Source organism: Micromys minutus (assembly GCF_963924665.1).
Source record: "Micromys minutus genome assembly, chromosome: 1".
Classification (NCBI taxonomy): Eukaryota; Metazoa; Chordata; class Mammalia; order Rodentia; family Muridae; genus Micromys; species Micromys minutus.
Window position 1 is genome coordinate 23,812,130 of NC_137969.1, and position 12,870 is coordinate 23,824,999.

The 12,870-nt window shown below is 48.9% G+C and overlaps 1 protein-coding gene across 1 annotated transcript in view; it reads right to left on the reverse strand.

The window, feature by feature from the left end:
* Positions 1-569: 569 nt before the first annotated feature.
* The window catches only part of LOC308421924 (uncharacterized protein C4orf50), a gene marked incomplete at both ends in the record, with an annotated part of 60,917 nt that continues 48,616 nt past the window's right edge, over positions 570-12,870 (reverse strand). The window contains one exon of the mRNA XM_080918390.1: positions 570-683. Within this exon, the coding sequence (XP_080774516.1) occupies positions 570-683 (114 nt within the window). The remainder of the gene's footprint in view (positions 684-12,870) is intronic.

The window sequence follows — 12,870 nt, forward strand, 5'->3', positions numbered from 1 at the left end:
GGGTCCTGGAGCACTGGGCCATTGGTGTCAGGCTTCTGGAATATAGATGGACTAATCTGGCTCCAGAGCCACGTTCCTGACCAGCTCACATGACCCAGGGCCACACACTGTACAGGGGCAGGGACCAGTGAGACATGGGACTCAGGTTATGCTAGATTCAGAGTTGACTTGTGATGTTTGACGGTGGGAGCGGGGAGGAAGAGGGGGAGGAGAGAGCAGAGCACACCCCCAGCTGGCTCATGAAAATGAATACTTACTGCCTGCTCATCCCAAGGGTACCCTAAAGAAACTGCTAGGCAGCTTCCGTGGCTTCAATTTAATTTATCCTCCTTTTCGACGGCCTTTTGTGGTTAGTTTACTGGGGCCCCTATGCCCAGCAGCATGCTGACAATTCCTACTTGGAGGGATTTCTGAAAGCATCAACCATATCTTTGCAGGCCAGATGGGCAGTGTCCAGAAGGACTCAGATATCACATCTGACGAAGCTCCCACCTTCCTCCCATGCAGCCAAGGCTGAGGATCACTGGGCCCTGCCCAGGGTGGGAAAGAGACCCCAAGGTGCCACATGTTTACTCGAGGCTTAAGCAAGGCTTGGGGCTTCTCCAGCAGCATTTCTCACTGTTCCTCAATGGGGCAAGCATGTCCACCATTTCCCAGGAAAAGCCATTGGTGAGATCTGGGATCTGGGAGGAGAGAGGACCGTAGAGCTGAGAGACCTCTCAGGAATCAGATCCTCATCTGATCCAAAAGACGGTATCTCTCTTGGCCCTACTCAGAAAGTCTCCCTATGGGAACCAAGCAGTCAGAGGTATTGGTAGCTAAGTCTCCCTCCCCCCAGCGGGCTGGCTTGTGGATATAGTGAGGGATGGGATCATAGAGAAAGCACAAAGATGGAGGATGCTAGGACAGCTAGCCCACCTCAGATCCCAATGTAGCTGCAGAAGAGACGGGCTAGTGAAGACATGGCTCTCAGAGCCCAGAGTATTAGCAGGGAGAAGCCGAAGAGGATTACCCAGACCAGTAGGGATCGACGCCAACATGGGCAACACCCTCTCATTATCTCTGTCCCAAGAGTTAATGCTCAGAAAATTTGCCAGGGAAGAAACAAAGATGAACTCCATGCTTCCTTTACAAAGCTCCAAAGAGAAGCTCCACACATTAGTAACACTGCAGTCCCTTCCTGCTGGGAGGTCAGCTCTCATTGGTAACTCAGTAGCTCACGGTTGGCAGGCACTGGCATTGGAGATAACCAGGGAAATAAGAAAGTGCCCAGAGTGACCACTCACTACACATCCCAGAGCTGGGTGAGGATTCAGGATGAGGATGTGTGTGTCATTCACGGGCTCTCTTTGCACGTGCAGCTTTCTTGTGAGGGTCTCTAAAAGACCCTCAGAAGGAGGCAGGCAGACTTGCAGCTCACTTCTGTCTCTCTCCAGGCTATCCTAAATTTTAATTAGCAATAATCATCATAAACGTTTTTAGAGTACTTGAGCATTTACAAACCACTTTGCACGCATTATCTCCCTAGGAACCCATGGAGTTCGGTGCATGGGGATCTGTGAGCGAGTTGCTTTCTGGATGGTAGCCAGGGCCTCGCCTGTTGCAGTGGGGACTGGGCCCGGAATTCTCCGTAGTTTCTAAGTATGAGAACTCCTACACCGGCTGCTGTTTCTGATTGGTCACAATCAAACAAGCCATCAGCAATATGTGGAAGTTGAATAATTCTTGGCTCTCGATGAGAATCTGTGCATCTCACTTGAGGGCCACAGAAAAGGAGGGTGGAAAGACTCAAATGTGGGACATTATCATAGGACAGTGACGATAATGATAATACAGGATACCAACTGATGCCATCTGGCACTTAGAGTGTTCTATTCACTGCCAACAAGAAAAGGAGGGTACGGTGCCCACAGAAGTGGATGGTGAGGTTTGTGGAGCCACCCCGGGGCAGAAGGGTGGAAGAAGAAAGAGAAATGTAACTGGGTCAGGCCCAACCTGGAAATGGGGACACAGCCTGGACAGGCAGGTTGGAGAAACACATTCTGGGCAGTGTGATCCTAATCTGGGGTCCTTGGATGCTAGGGGCAGAAAGCAGGAGGGTCTGTCTTACCATGGCTCCAGCCTGAGTCAGGTCTCATCCACTGGGGCTACAATTACTTGTAAGGCAAAGTTGTGAGCTTCTAACAAACTACAGGAGCCTGTAGTTCAGATCTGCAGCACCCAAGGGGAGGGCTGTTGGACCAACTATAGGTCCTGTAGCTCTGAAGTTTTGTCTTGGAGATGACACCCCACCACCGCCCTACCCAGCTGCCTGCCTCAGCCCTTATGATCAGAGGAGCAAGTTAGTAAAAGAAAAAAAAAGAAGCCAAGGATGTCCTTGTCAGCACTGTGGAACTCAGAGGCTAGCAATAATGAGAATCTGGATCTGTTCCATGTTAATAAGAGCCACCACAATGGGAATGGCGGAAAGAGAAGGGGACAGTTCTCTATAGAAATCATTTTTAGCCACAGCATTGTGGCATAGGCCTGTAATCCCAGCTACTAGGAAGGAGTGGGAGGTAAGACAGGAAGATTATGAGTTAGAGAACAGCTTGAGTAACTAAGACCTGCCTAAAAGAAAAAAAATGGCCTGGGATATAGCTCAGTGGTTAGGTGCTTGGATGTATGTGGTGGGGCAAGCCTGGGAAAGAAGCCAGAGAGTCGAAGGATAGGATGGAGTGGGGTGGACCTAGGAAGAGTTCTTGGTGTTCCCTGCAAGAGCTTCCAGCTGGGGAAAGAAAGGAAACTCTCAGGGTACAGGAGCAGAAGGCAGAGAGCCCAAGTAGAGGTTTCTAGAAGCATGGTCAGGCTGAGCAAATCGTGGAGGGGTGATGGTCTCCAAGCTTCCATGTTTTCTTTATGAGGTGTCCTTTCAGAGAAAGAAGGGATGGGAAACCTTGTAGATTGTCTAGGAAGTGGTGACCATTCAGCTTGTGACCTGAGAATCTGAAATTTAGACTCAATCCAAGGTTGTGGGGAGACTGACATGGTGGAGAAGGTGGCAGGGCCTGGTCACTAGGACCCATGTTTGCTTGTTGTTTGAGGAAGGTGCTCACTAGCCCAGGCTAACCTTGACCTCCTATGTTAGGGGGATAGTTTTGAACTTCTGGCCCTCCCAAACCCATGTTTTGAGTTCTAGGATAACAAGGCATGTGCCATCATACCCACTTTGAGCCCTGTTATTGAGGGGCAACTTTATCTTGTCATTATCAAAAGTGGGTTTATATCACAACCTGCTACCTTACAAATGTTTTAGCAAAGGGCCTGCGGTCAGAGATGAGCAGACTGATCCTTGGGTCTAGAGCCATGTCTGGCAGGGGAGACACTGGGGGTAAGGAAAGGGCAGGACCATGACTTAACCTTGAGGAGCTGGAGTTATAGAAGCAAGGAAGTTGGTAGGGAAGTCCTAGGAATCAGGAAAGAGGAGAAGGAACCAGCTATAGGAAGAGTACTTAGCATGGAGTCAGACATGGAGACCCCACAGAGAAGGCTATGACTTGCAACAAGGGGTCTGGGGCCTACCACCCCTGGGAAACCTGGCCATGGAGAAGGCTGAGCCACACACGAATCAAAAGTGGTGATTGTGAGTACCCCAAGGTATGTTTCCTTTATGTGTCTTTCCAGAAGAAAGTTTACTTGGTTAATCTGGTAACTTAAATATGCATAGCTGCCAAATATGAATTCAAATGTTCATCAGCTGAAGAATGACCACTGAGCCATACTCCACCCATGGATGTTACTTAGCCATGTACTGGTGCTCCTTCATAGCTGTAATCCCAGCCCTGGGTAGGCTAGGGCAGGAGCGTTGCCGTGACTTCAAGACTATCCTAGAGCACAAAGTGAAACTCTGTCTTCAAAGAACAAAACAAACATAAAAGTTGAGATGAAATTGCGACTTCCATTTGTTTAAAAGCAGGCAGCCAACAGCAAAGTGCCCGTGCCCTCAGGCTTGGGACACCACAGTTATGATCCAAAGAAAAGGCTACATGAATTGACTGAACCCAGTCTCTAAGCACAAGAGACATCCGCCCTCCCCCATCCCCCTCAAACTCCCCCACGGGAAACAGATCCTGGCTTTGCGAGCTGAGTGCCCTCCCTCCATTCACACTCATCCTTCTTGCTCCTGCCTGCCATGTGCATTTCCTACGCCTTTATTTCAGTTCATGTTGTGTATTTCCTCATTCAGGAATTGTTCTGAGGTCTCTCCTCAGCCAACCGGCTCAGTGCAGAGGGAAAGAAAGAGTGGTCGGCAACAAGATGCCTGTCTGTCTGTCTGTCTGTCTGTCTGCCTGCCTGCCTGCCTGCCTGCCTGCCTGCCTGCCTGCCTGCCTGCCCATCAGATATGCAGAGTGCTTTAAGCAGCACGCAGGACCAGGGTTGACAGGAGAGACTGGCCAGCCTCATTTCCACTGCTGTCTGGGGGTGGGAACCAGGGATCTGGTATCAGGGAGTTAGGAGCAAGCTGAACAACAGTGGAGCTGATGGCCATATTCAAGGCCAGCCTCGGAAGCCCCACTCCTCAAAGCCAGAGCCTTCCAGGCTTGCAGTCCCCCAATCCATAGCTGTCGATACCGCTCTACACAGCCTTCCAGACTTCCTGCCTCAGCCCTTGAACAACTAATCCCAATCTCCCAAGCCCTCAGTTCATCTTGGGTGAGGACTCCTCCTGGACCCTGGTTCAGTTGCACTGTGCAACTCCTCCCCAGCCCAGGAGTCCCCCCTGCAGTCTCTGTGTATTGTCACCACTGTCACACCAGCTCTATGGCCCTTAGTGTACTGTGAGACCAACCCCAGTCCTCTCCCAGACCCACTTGAAGTCCTTCGAGGGGCCCACAAACATGAAGCTGAAATTAACACATGGAACTCATGATATTAAGTGACATAATGTTTATAGCCATCTATAAATGGCAAGTGTTCATGAGACACACGGTGATTGAATTCAGTGGAGCTCATTAAGTCAGGAATAAAACTCGGTCACAAAAGGCCCCAGGACAGTGTTCGTGTTTCTTCCACTAAACGTGTATCACGGGAGGGTTCTAAACCAGTGAAGCAAAGGCATTCAACACATAAGAGCAAAGGCAAAATGAAGTTCTCTGTGGACACTCATATGCATCTCTATGCACACACACACACACACACACACACACACACACACACACTCATGCACATGAAAGCTATCAGCATGTGACAGTCATGACAGCCAACTGCTGCTGGGCTCTGGGTCTCCAAAGAGCACAGAGAGCACGTGGGGTTAATGATAAATCCCTTGTGTTGCTCACACAGTGTTTTATGGAGGTGGGAGCAGGTCCTTGTGGGGACACAGGCGGGAACTGAAAGACAGAGGCTCTCCTGAGAATCTGTAGGAAGGGCTGTAGGAGCAAAGGGTCCTACGTGCCGCATGCTCGGGCCGCCAGCCTTACGGGATAGCTATAATCCATGATTCCGAAATGCAGACACAACATCCCGGAAGGTCACCTAAGTCAATATGGCGGATGCTTTTAAAGCTACTTTGCCATCCCCTGCCATGCAAGTGTTAGGTGCCCCTTTGAGATACTTGGGGGAAAACAGATTGAAACAAACCCTAAGTCGGCCTTCCTGGGGCCATGTGTTAACAGAGCTGGGATTCTAAAATTGTGGGGGACTTCTCTACTGACATTTTATTTTCCCCCAGTGTTATCTTCCCCAAAGCTATGATCCACAGCTCTCTCCTCACTGGGTCCTCACAACCAGAGACAGCCCTCAGTCCACATGGCTCTCAGTGCCCAGGGCACATGAAACAGGGCTTTATGGTTGCCTTGTATCATTGTTTGTTAATACATTTGGCTGTCTTTCCTATTTCTAGTGATTTTTATTACAAGTCAAACCATGATATATTGTACAATTAGTTATATCTGTGTCTCAATGACCAAAAAGCCACAAAGGGGATTACTACTGTAAGGAAAAGCAAAGACTTTGCAATGGTGGGCATCGGGTTAGTGGCTTGAGGCCATAGCAAAGGTATTATCACAGTCTGGCTGAAGCTATAAGGCACCTGGTGTGAAGGAAGTGACTGGCAGGGAGAAGTTAACAAGGCAAACATTCAGCAGGACTTCTGACAGAGGGATGTGGAGACTAGAAATGAAGAAGAGATGGGCTCTCATGAAGCATTAGACATGAATATTTTCTGAACCATGAAGGACCACAGCCCACCCCACATCAGAAACCACGCTGATGTCTGACTGCTTGGTACACTTTCCCATTAACTTATCTATAAATCTTGGCAAAATGAGATTTTCAACATGCCAATACTTCTATAAATATGAAAATTGAGGCTCTCCAAATAAATTTTACTTGGAATAGTGCTGTGTTGGAGAACGAACTTTGAGCTACTCTCTTAGTTAGGGTAGCTGTGAAGAGACACCATAACAACATTTCAATTTTTTCATGGCAACTCTTATAAAGGGAAACATTTTGTTGGGACTGGCTTACAGTTTAGAGGTTCAGTCCATTATCCTCATGGCAGGAGACAGTCAGGTAGACGCTGTGCTGGAGAAGGAGCTAAGAATTCTACATCTAGATCAGCAGGCAGTAGGAAGAGAGTGACATTGGGTCTGGCTTGCGCTTCTGAAACTTCAAAGCTCACCCTAGTGGCACACTTCTTCCAAAAAGGAGGTTCTAGTCTTCTCAAGTAAAGCTACCCTCTGTGAGCCCGTGGGGGCCATTTTCATTCAAATTACAACAGCTGCTTAGATCACAGTTTATCCAAGGCTTCCAACATCCAAAGAGCTGGGAACTCCAGAATCATCATCTTATTAAATAAAGAGGAAAGCCTCCACCTACACAAAGGCTATCGATGTCGCCCAAGCCTATGACTTGATTGACCAGCAGTGATATTTTTTTCAAGCTAGAATGTGTGTCATCACAAAGTTAGAAGTTAGGTAAACACTTGTTTATCCCAAACCCAACCATCAATCATGTTTTAGGCATAAGCACGGTCTTTTGTGAGGCAGGCATACTGACATTTCATTGCTTGACTCTGAAGCCCAATGTGGTGTGTGTGCTTTTGAGAAACAAGAACTCAGACTCCTCAGCTGTCTCCTATCCTGGTGATGACAGAAGCTTGAACTGGAAGGAAAAGAGATGAAAAGTAAGATTCACTTTGGAGGTTCTGGTTAGCAGAGCAGCAAGGAAAGTAAGCAGTTCAGTACACGAAATGAACACCAAAGCTATGTGCGGCAGGGACTCACGTGGGCCCAGCCCAAAGGGTGCCTGCAGAATTCTCCATCTGTCTCTGCTCCTGAAGAGATGGGAATCAATGGGACTCAGGGGCATCCCATGCAATGGCCCTCCTGTACTATCCTCTCATGAAGAATGAGATGAGGAAGCCCTGAAGATGTCCTATCTCAAAGAGCATTGTGACAATGATCAGTTCCCACTGTGAGCAAGCTGCCCTGGGCTCGTCCAGGTCTGGAAGACTGGAAGGTTATGGTTCCTTTTACGTGCTTGTTTTATAGTCTCCTACGTGTTTATAGCCTCCAAATGTCCTGTGCGTGTCTACAGGACTTGGAGGACACTTTAGATGCAGTGGAAACCATGGGCAGATCCAGGAAAGAATGGATTCTGGAGGGATGATGCTCTGTGTGCTACGGCGCAAATTTGAGATCATTTCTGTCGCTAGTACCAACTCAATTCATCTCCTAATACATCTTAGCCCATTTTTCCAGTTACCCCCTCTCATAAAGCTTTTAGAAAGTCCAACACAAGCCTTGTAAATCTCAAAACACCAGGCATTTTTAAGAACTTTAAACAACACGCATCTAATCAGACCCTACCCAGGGTCCTTCCGTGTGGGCAGTAGCCTTGATCTGCACACAGCAGACACTCCTGAACTGCAATCCATCTGGAAGAGCTGCTGCAGAACGACTCCTGAGCTCGCTCCATCGCCTGGCCTTCCTCACATGGGCATGCAAACATGCTCACCGTTTGCTGTGTGGCTGTGAGCTCTGCTGTTAATCTCCGTGGATCCCCTGCTTAAATTCACTCCGGCGACCATGCTGCCTAGATGGGATGAGAGGAAGGGCTTGTAGCAAAGCTTCTTACACTGGAGACCAAGCCGCTCTGGACGCCTAGCAGAGCTCATGGTGAGAGCAGGGGTCTGGCCCTAATCCAGTGAGACAGGGGAGAGGCAGTTTGATGCGTGGCTGGTAAGGGCTGATTCAAGCCCTGCTGAAAAGAAACCCCAGGGAACAGAGTCAGACTTAGGGTGGTCGCTGAGTGGGTCTCACCCTGGGGGGATCACACCCAACTGGGAGTCCAGGTCACAAGGCTGGCACTCGCCCGAGCGCTGAACAATACGTGTCCTGGATAAAGAGAAGAACTGGGTAAAAGCCCCTACTCCTGGTGATCAGAGTAGAAGGCTCTATGCAAGTTCTCTCTTAGAAAGTGCAGATGAGGTTGGAGATGGGGTGCTTGTTCCTGTGCGAAGATCACACACACACACACACACACACACACACACACACACACACTTGTTCAGAGCTCTGGTTGGTATGGAAGTCTCATTTCACTCTCTCAGAGAGGACAACCCGTGTAGGTATCACAGGTGGTACCAACCCATGGTGGCTGGACTTTGGAGTGCAGTCAGCTAAAGCAGAGCATTGAATTGATTGCTGATCTTCTTCAGGATAGTGACAAGTGCTACAGTCCTCTGTCGTCTCCAGAGCACAGGGGCATCCAGGTACCCTGCACTAAGGCACATGATGCCAAGCTAGGTGTTCCACAGTTAGGTAGAGTCACAGTGCTACTCACAGTATTTTCAAGTCACATTAAGTTCACTGCATGGAAGCCTGCTATAAGTGCCTTCTCCTCAACTCGCAGAACAGGTAAAGGATGCTTAAAGACGAAGAGCCCCACCCCCACCCAGGAATGCAGCCCTGAGCAGACCCAGCAGAAGGACCTGTAAGTCTGCCTCATGGACTTCAGACCTGACTCCATCTCCCACCCTCAGGACTGGGTACCACCTCCTCACCCTTCACCATAGCCCCAACAGCTCTTGTGAATGAAAGTCAAAGTGGTTCTTTCCTGGGGTAGGTTGATCACTGCCTGAGACACAGTGTAGACATTACTTTCAGGGAAGATCTGAGGCTGAGCCTGTGATCACATCAAAAATTTAATGCCAGGGTCTTTCCCTAACACTACCCCCTGTCCTCACCCCACCCCCCATCCCTGTGTCCTAAGCCCATGTTAGCACCATCACAAGGATGGTGCTGGCACAGTCACCAGGGATGCTGAGGCAGTCAGCATGGATGAACAAAACCCCTTCTTTGGGACAGAAAAGAATCCTAAATACTAGGATCCTCAGGATACACTTGCAGTGGGGGGGGGGAAGTGGGAGTGGAGGAGTCAGGAGGGAGGAGAGAAAGACAAGGATGGAGAGAGGGGCAAAAAGGCATGGAAATGGCAGCCTGGGCTAAGAAGCCTGAACAAGAGAAAGGTTTACAACATCCTGTGGCTTCAAAGCTTTTACCCCAAGGTCAGTTGGCTCTATACTCTGCCAAAGTGAGGTAGAATCTAAGGGCAGGGGGTGCTTGTGGAAGAGGGAGATACTCCCTGATAGCCAGGAAGTGGGGGGCCAGACACAAGGACCCATTTTTCTCCCAGCACCAGGCAAAATATGGCTGGGAAGATGGCCGAATCAGCAGAGCTTGCTGTGCAAACCAAAGAAGATGAGCTTGGCCCTGCAGAACCCATCTCAAAAAAAAAAGGAGGTCATAGGCACCTGTAATTCCAGTGCCTAGGGAGGTGGAGACAGGATGAGCTCTGAGCTTGCTGGCTAATGAGTTAAGCTACATCAGTGGGCTCCAGGCTCACCAGGAAATTCTGTGTCAAAAACTAAGGTGGAACGTGTCTGAAGAAAACACGGGCTTCAACCTCTGATCTTCACACACATGTGCAGACAGGCACACCTGCAAAGACTTGTGTAGACACAAAAAAAAAGACGGATGGCTTTATGATCAAGACACTAGACCCCCAATCAGGTAAAGTTTCCTTCTCCCACACCCTATTGTTTTTGCAATAAGACAGTCGGGCTGACTCACCCCCAGGTCTCAGATAACTGTTTTAGTTTTTTCAACTTAATTTGAATCCATCCCATTTAATGGAATGCTTAATACCACACAAAACCAATTCTTATTCATTACAAAAACCTGTCAAAGCCCTTTCATAACATGCTGTCAGCTTTCTTCTCTCCCATTGCAGGAGACAAATGATGCTTCCTTTCCGCCTTTGCTTCACCCCATCTCCCAAGCTTGCTACGGAGACAGATGGCCCCTCCATCAAAAAGCATGCCTCCTTCTCAATGCCTCCGCTCATCTGGCTCTTTGATTGATGGGCGAAACCGAGCAAATCAGTTGCTGCCCCGACTGCCAACCCAGCCAGGTAGCAAGGTCTCTTGTGTCACCTGTGCACCAAACCTCTCTAGAATGGATCCCCTACACTCAAAGCTTCCCCTCAGCTGCCTGGCAACCCTGGGCTTAAAACTGCTGTTTCCCACTGGTCCTCTGTGTCTGACTAGCCTGGTCCGTCAGTCTAGCCTGGCGCATCAGTTTCGTCTCAGAGTGGAGACTTTGACAACCTGTGCTCTGTTGTTAGTAGGGCTTATCATTCACCTTCCTCCTGCCTCCATGAACAGCAGTCTTCTACTGAATGTCTGTACCAAGAGGAGTGGCCATACAGGTCTAGGAAGCCCCTCCAGCCTGACACCGTTTGTCTCCGGCAATGATCCTGGCCTGGACTAGTGCAACTGTTGGCTCTCCAACTTGGGGAAAAAAAAAACATATATTCAGCTTAAAAGAGGAAAATCTTTAGAGGTTACATCCCATGGTCACTTGGTCCCACTGCTTTGTGACATTTGAGAGCAGGATCCCTGCGGCAGGCTATGGCTAGATTATTCTAGTTCCCTTGATAGTGAAGACCTCCCGCCCACCTTCCTCCTGAAAATCTACACAATGATCTCCAGGTATGATGAGACCCTAATGCCCCAGCTGGTGCACACATAAATGAAAGTCAACACAAGTTCTCAATCCTGTCATTTGGTGTGAATCTACTCACCCACACAATGAAGATCACAGGTACATTCTCACTCAGTACAGTTTACTGTGACAGGTGTTCCCACGATCCTGTACTCTTACTAAAAGCACCTAGGCACCCTTCTCTTGGCCCCAGGGTGCTACAGAACTCTTCCCATCACCAATGTTTTCATGTTTCTTACAATTTAGCTGACTCTTTTTAGTGACAAAGCAAAGCTGTCTCCTCCCTAGGCTACTAGCACTGCTGGATAGATAATGTTTGCAGAAGTTCATGTTACTGCCCATTAACAGGGTCCTCAAAATGTAAGTCAAGTCGGGGCGCAGCTAGTAAAGCTGTACACGAAGATCCCTCTCTCCTCTGAACAGCTATTTGAAGTGGAACTTGCCCTGCTCCTCCTGACAAGAGGTAGCCTGGTTATTCAGGTCTGCATCCACTTGTCACCTACTTGTCATTCCAGGGACAAAAGCAATGTCAGGAGATCTTAAGTCCATGCTCTCTCAAAACCCTTAATATCTACACATACAGAAACCTGAAGGAGCCTCCTTGAGGCTGAGAGGAGCACCCTTGTTGGACAGACAGCAACTCACAGCACCAGCCATCATTAGCCACCAGCCAGGAGGTCATGTCTGACTCTTCTGATGAGTGTGGGTGAGGCCAGGAGAAAACTGCCCAGCAGAGCAAAACTTTGTAAATGTGGGGGCTTTGAGGAAGCAAGCTTTGGGTAGCAATTGCCCAACATAGTTAAATAACACACCCTACTTTCCCCCCCCCAAAAAAAATCGTTCAGTCTTGTGATAGTATTAACGGTGCTGGTGGTGGTGGTAATGGTGGTGGTGGTAGTGGTACTGGTGGTGATGGTGATGGTGGTGATGGTGGCAGCGGTGGTGGTGGTGATGGTGATGGTGGTGATGGTGGCAGCGGTGGTGGTGGTGGTGGTGATGGTGATGGTGGTGATGGTGGCAGCGGTGGTGGTGGTGGTGGTGGTTATGGTGGTTGTGGTGATAGTGGTGAAGATTCACATAATCAGGTGTGTCCTCTCTGCCATACTCTATGGTGAAGCTGCATAAAGATTTAATGAGGGCTGGGAAGATAATCGATGAAGTGCTTGGTGCATAAGCACGAGTTTGAACCCCCAGAAACCACATAAAGGATTATAGTGTATGCTTGCAATTTCCATCCTGGGGAAAAGAGATGAGACATACAAGCTCGCTGGCCAACCAGCCTAAATAAGTCAATGAGCCTCATGCAGGGAGAGACCTTGTATTAAAAAACAAGATGGATGGCTTCTTAGGAAAGACTAGGCCTCCAAGTATATAATCATCACTATCACTGTAACACACACACACACACACACACACACACACACACGGGAGTAGAGAAAAGAGGGAGAGGAAGAGAGAGTGCCTATATGAGTATAAAGCTCTTAATGAACCCTGTGAGTTAAGTATAGTTATTATCCTTGTTCACTAATGAGAAAGTGGAGACCCTAAGGGGGAGCTTGCTGAAGCTCGCCGGGCTCCCAGGTAAATAAGTTTCCACTGTGTGCACTCAGCACAACCTGAGCACAGCTATCTTGAGTCACAACCCTGTGACTCCCCCAGATGACTTCCGTGGGGCTTGCCCACATAGCTTCCCAGCACATTCTAAACAGACAAAGCCACTAGAACTCTGTGTGGGGATCTGCAATGAGCCCCCGGCACCAAGAATGTGCTTGCTCATGTTAGGTTAAAGTAAACCGAAAACACTCCAGTTGAGATGAACTCA